At 36.8% G+C, this 5,603-nt stretch overlaps 1 protein-coding gene across 1 annotated transcript; it reads right to left on the reverse strand.

The window, feature by feature from the left end:
- Nucleotides 1-1,576: 1,576 nt before the first annotated feature.
- LOC107706098 (E3 ubiquitin-protein ligase TRIM39-like) lies at nucleotides 1,577-3,457 on the reverse strand. Its single transcript, XM_016509680.1, has 5 exons — nucleotides 3,384-3,457; nucleotides 2,623-2,853; nucleotides 2,482-2,504; nucleotides 2,282-2,409; nucleotides 1,577-2,201 (listed from the first exon to the last, which is right to left on the reverse strand). The coding sequence occupies exons 1-5, from the start codon at nucleotides 3,387-3,389 to the stop codon at nucleotides 1,675-1,677; spliced, it is 915 nt and encodes a 304-aa protein (XP_016365166.1). The 5' UTR covers nucleotides 3,390-3,457; the 3' UTR covers nucleotides 1,577-1,674.
- Nucleotides 3,458-5,603: the final 2,146 nt, after the last annotated feature.

Below are 5,603 nucleotides of genomic sequence, written 5' to 3' on the forward strand. Positions count from 1 at the left end.
CGGCGGGCGACTCACTCTCCTCAGCTGGCGACTCACTCTCCTCACATGGCGGGCGACTCATCCTCAGCTGGCGACTTACTCTCCTCACGTTTCTTTTCAAATACTGTGATGGTGCAATAACTAACTACATCTAGTAAAGTTTATAATTTTTGTGTTGTAAATAAATGTTCAAATGCTCAAAGGTTGATACATAAAATGTTAATACATAAAATGTATTTTTTTACTCAAGCATTTCAGAATGAGCCTTTTTTCATAGTACATAATACACATTACACAGTTCTATACTGGATTGCATGAATCAAGCAAATTCAGATCTATCAAACCCAAAAACAAAACACAAAAATTATTTATGTAATTTTAATAAAATGAACGTTTCCCCTTAAGTAGCAAAGCCATTATATTAGCTGTGTTTTGCTTTTACAAAATCAAACCAAAGCAAATAAATAAATAAATAAATTGACTAAAAAATATTGCACAGCAGGTACATGATGACAAACTGGTCACTTGTTAATCTAATGCACAGTGGGCGGTGCATGGAAGGTCGTCCAAAGAAACAACAGCAAAGCGTAGGATGATGGTTCTGTTCTAAATAGCCATAAATGATCGTCTAAAAGTTTACGGTATAATTTTAAAAGTGTCCAATAACTAATCATACATACAAGTTTGTTGTAAGACATTTCAAGAACAGAATTTAATAATGTAATCAACAGTGATCCAACTTAAATAACAAACAAGATAAGGAACTGGAGGCAGAAAATTCAATGTTTATTGAACTTATTTTTTTCCACTTAAGCCCTGAAAATGAAAAATACACAATCACAAAGTAATTACTTCATGAACTGCATCCAAAACCAGTATATTACAAACCAGTAGCAGAGAGTGTAGCAGAGATGGTATTTGGTAGTAATTTAACTGGCCCATCCTCTTCTCTTCTGGTGTTTGGATTTTGTTTCAAATTTTTTTTTACTTCATCTCAATGGTATGGAGGTTGATGACTTTTGTGGCACTTGCAATATGAACACACAAAAACGTGGACATGTTTAGAAGGCTAAATTGTCTTAAAATAGTCACACTTGTGTCACACTTGTATAGTCACTTAAATCTTCGCTTTGCTGTTGAAAATAAAAAGTAATTTTTTGAGATACAATCTACAAATCAGCCATGATAAAGTAGTATCTGTTAATGTCTAAATATATATCCAAATGGAAACCTTATACAAATCATTACATCTGAAAACCAGGGAATACACAGCTCTAGAGCTATAGAGTACAGGTATCTTAGTTGTTATGCCAATTATATGATTTTCTTTATTCCACTAGAGGGCACCAATCTGCCGGACATTCATTCAGTTTTATTATTATTATTATTATTTATTTTTATTTGTTTTTACCTAAACACTGTATTAATTTAAAATAATATGAAATATATGTTCTAGTATTTGTATTATTTTATATAGAAATTAATGGTAATTCAGAGGCAAATATTGTATAGTACCATGAAAATCCTCTCAAAATACACAATATTTAATAATAAATATGATAGAAACAAAGTATAGCACATTTCTTTCATTAAAAATTGTAATGTTTATTGTCTCCTAATATGACCACAGAAGTCACAAGTGTGACTCCTACGTGAGGAACACCAGAATAAGAGCTGACAGAAGACTGCACGGTTTTAGCAAACTGACCTTACTGGTAAGATAACCAAGGGAGAAATGTCACAGCCAACACCGAAGAATGGAAATAATCTTTCAGTGAACGTGTGTGTAAAAGAGTGCATATGAGTGTCAGTAAGAGGGTCAGAGAACGACAGCTCTCCACTGTCCCAGTCCAGCTGAACTCTGATCCTCTGCAGTTTCTCTTTCACTGGGAGGAGAGCTGGTGATTGTGGTGGTTCATGTGCTTTATATTCACCACAGAAATGACCCACCAGCCAGATTCCACTCCTTGAGAATATTTTATTCCTCCTCTGAGCAGATTCGGTCATCACTCCGAGGAACCAGCCTGTACTGTCTCCGACCTCAACGTCCCAGCAGTGAGAGCCAGAGTCAAAGCCCTCTGAGCCCAGAACACACGCAAACATGTCGAATCTCTCTGGATTCTCAGGAAGAGTCTGTTCCTCATCGCTGTATCTCACACTGGTCAGATCCTCAGACAGGATGAGATTACAGTGAGCAGTGTTGGGGTCAAAGGTCACAGGAGCTGAAGAGAGAGACACATAAACATGAAATAAAATAAATGACTCTTACGATAGAGATGAATTCATTGTGTGCTTTACTCACTGTAATCAACAGTTTTCTGCATCTTCTGTAACACAGTAAACTTCAGGTTGCTCAGGTGTTTTGGCACATTGATCAGAACTCCAGAAATGTCCTCTGGATCTGGATCTGGCGCTTTACACTGGGAAACTCTGGGAAAACACTCAGTAGTCAGTGATGCTGTGGGTCTGAGTTCAGAACAACAGAGGAGAAACGATACAAACCTTTTCAAAGTGGCATCATAGTTCTGTAAAAATATATATATAGATTATTGAACAACACTTAAGTTCATTTTCAAAAACAACTTCTTAGCATTTGTCTCCAGTATGTTGAATCTGCTGTACGTAAACGGACATGCTTCATACTTGTAGGAATAAAGCATCTTCAACTTTCATCTCCTCCTCTACAGCTCTGGTAGTGTCTGAAAGACAGGAAATCTCTGTGTACATTTTCTCAATATTCTCATTCACTCTCTGACTCTTCTGCTGTTCTTCCTTCCTCAGTTTAGTTATCTTTACTGACTCTTCAACACGTAGAAACTGGTGAAGTGTCTCAAACTCCTCCTTAATCTGCCTCTCTATGTGCTGGGCCTGAAACTGATAAAAAATGCATTTTAGACAAATATATAATGGTTACACTACAGTCTATCCACATTATTTTTTAATGCAAGTGTGTCTACAGCCATTTGTAACTTGAATGAGCGCTTTACTTTATTTTAGTTGTTCAAAAACAGTTCATCATGCTGCTTGATACTGCAAACTATTTCATATGATATTAATTTATTATCATAATCATTAACACATTGGTTTGAGGTACAAATAAATCATCAATTTAGGAGTCGGCAATACTGCTAAAATATCGATTTTTTTTTAATGTAAGATCTCGATCCACAATTTTATCACATTTTTTTGTCATGGTTTGTAATGTCAAAATGTCATGTCATTTTTTGTTGGTTTGTAAATCTATGTTTTTGCAAATTACTGAGCAGAGTCAAATTAATTGCCCCATTTAAAAAATATACAATGTAACAAAAGTCACAGGAAATGGCTACTTCCACACTGAAAAACAAGTTGAATAGATATATAAACATTTTCGCTTTACTTGAGTAACACGGTTTAATTCTGACCTTCATATGTTTTGCTGTATTATGAGTGCCGTGCTGCTCATATTTATCACACAGTAAAAATGCCCCTCCCCGTGCCCAAAACGGGTTGCCTGTGGATGAGAATCCAAAACAAGGACTGGTGGGAGGGTGTCCTGCTCCACTTCACAGTTGGCGCGTGAAAGGAGAGGTTTATAATGACGTTGTCCTGCTCCACTTCACAGTTGGCGAGTGAAAGGAGAGTTTTATAATGACAGGACACGCATTTATACAACACTTTATTCAAAAGGAAGAACCGCTCGTTCCGCGCGTCATACGTCATTACACTATTTCTGCATCATTGCACATGCGCAGTCCTTTCAGTTTCGGGGTTCAATCCGAGTGAGTGTTTACATGCACTCTCAATCATATTAGAAAAGGAATAAACCTCCCCCTTCAATCCGATCGAGCTCAATCGGATCGATAAAGGTGTTTACATGAAGGTTTTTCAGTCCGATTGAGCCGTCAATCCGATTACAAATGGATTATTTGGTTGCATGTAAACGTAGCCCAGTGAACTGTAGTGAGCTGGATGCAGTGTTTTTATCATCATCATCATCATCATCATCATCATTTGCTGCTGTGTCCATCACTTCTCGTCGTCTCACTTCTAGTGTGGGAATTGAAGTAGCACACCGTGTCTCTCTGGTCTTCTTCCACATATCCTGAAAGAGCATTTTAATTCGTTCTGCGTCTTTGGACACGCGATCGTACCTCAATAACATTGTTTTACAAGAGCCGCAGATGGCCAGAGTCCTGTCCTGAAGTTTGCCAACAAATTCCTCCAAGACGACCGCATAATCCGCTTTGTTTGCAAGTTTATGTCCATGAAAGAATCTGTATTTATTACATCTGGATGGATTAAAATTTTGATCACCCAGTCTACACACATTTGCTGATGTTTTAATGGGTGTTGTCTGTACATCTGGCTGAGACTCTTGTGTCATTATTGAACGGGTCTGCCTACTCTTCTTCTTTGTTGTTTCACTTCGGTTAGAGAAATGGAGTATTATCAAGTATGAATCTTACATGTCGTCCTCAAGGGGGCGCTTTAAGCAGCATTCAAATCTCAAATCTTCAAGGGTTAATTTACCCAAAAATTTAAATTAGCTCATGCTTTACTCACCCTAGGTGTATATGACTTTCTTCTTTCAGACGAATCCAATCGGAGTTATATTAAAAATTGTCCTGGCTCTTCTAAGCTTTCGGACAGTCCCAAAGAGGTCCAATAAAGTGCATCCATCCATATTAAAGGGGTCATATGATGCTGCTAAAAAGAACATTATTAAACGTGCCTCACACGATATTCATCCAAATAGGAAATGAAAAGAAACCAATTTGCATTTGTTTTATCACTGCATTTATTTATTTTATTAGGAAAATTCCATATACATATGAAAAAGTGAAAATAGCCTAAGAAAAAACTAATCTCTTCCATTTTATAAATGCCTTAAACATAAACCTTTTGGAACAAACTAAAAATTGTATTAAAGGGGTGGTTCACTGGGTTTTTTCTAGGCTTGATTGTGTTTATGGGGTGCAGTTAAAGCAGCGCTGCATGGCCTCGCCTCCTTTGCTGCGTGTTCCCGGAGGCGGGGTTTATCTGGGTTTGTTACGTCACAAACCTGGGAAGTAACTTGTTGTAGTCCCTACCAGCCGTTTTTGTAGGCATTAAACTGCCAGAATTTTAAAAGACGACATCTCCGTTTGCATTGAACTTTCAGCTTTGTAACTTTGCTCAAACAACAACATTAGACACGAACTAACGTTAAAAAAGGGAAATCGCAATGAACCACCCCTTTAACTTTTTTGTCTGTTGGCTAATGTGGTTAATAATGTAATACCCCTGGTTCTTGAAGCATTGAATAACAATGAAAAATTAAAATAAATAAAATAAATATTTAGGAAACATTTATTTTTCCTTTGACATTTCTGATGTGCATTCAAGTTGTAATAAAATAAATAAATAAAAATAAAATAAGGGAACATTTATTTTTCCTGACATTTCTGATTTCTGATGATGAAGTTATTAAACTGGAAAAAGTCAAGTCCACCAAGACAAACTTTGAATATTGGTTTGACAGACATTGCCTGAGGTTTAAAGTAGTTTTAAAAGCTTAGGTTTGAAGGTTATAGGATCGAGATGTGCTGAAGGGGAAGGTTTTAAAGGAGTGCTGCACAGCAGGGATCTGTGTTTACTCGAAT

Source organism: Sinocyclocheilus rhinocerous, unplaced genomic scaffold, assembly GCF_001515625.1.
Source record: "Sinocyclocheilus rhinocerous isolate Xijiao unplaced genomic scaffold, SAMN03320098_v1.1 scaffold2369, whole genome shotgun sequence".
Taxonomy (NCBI): Eukaryota; Metazoa; Chordata; class Actinopteri; order Cypriniformes; family Cyprinidae; genus Sinocyclocheilus; species Sinocyclocheilus rhinocerous.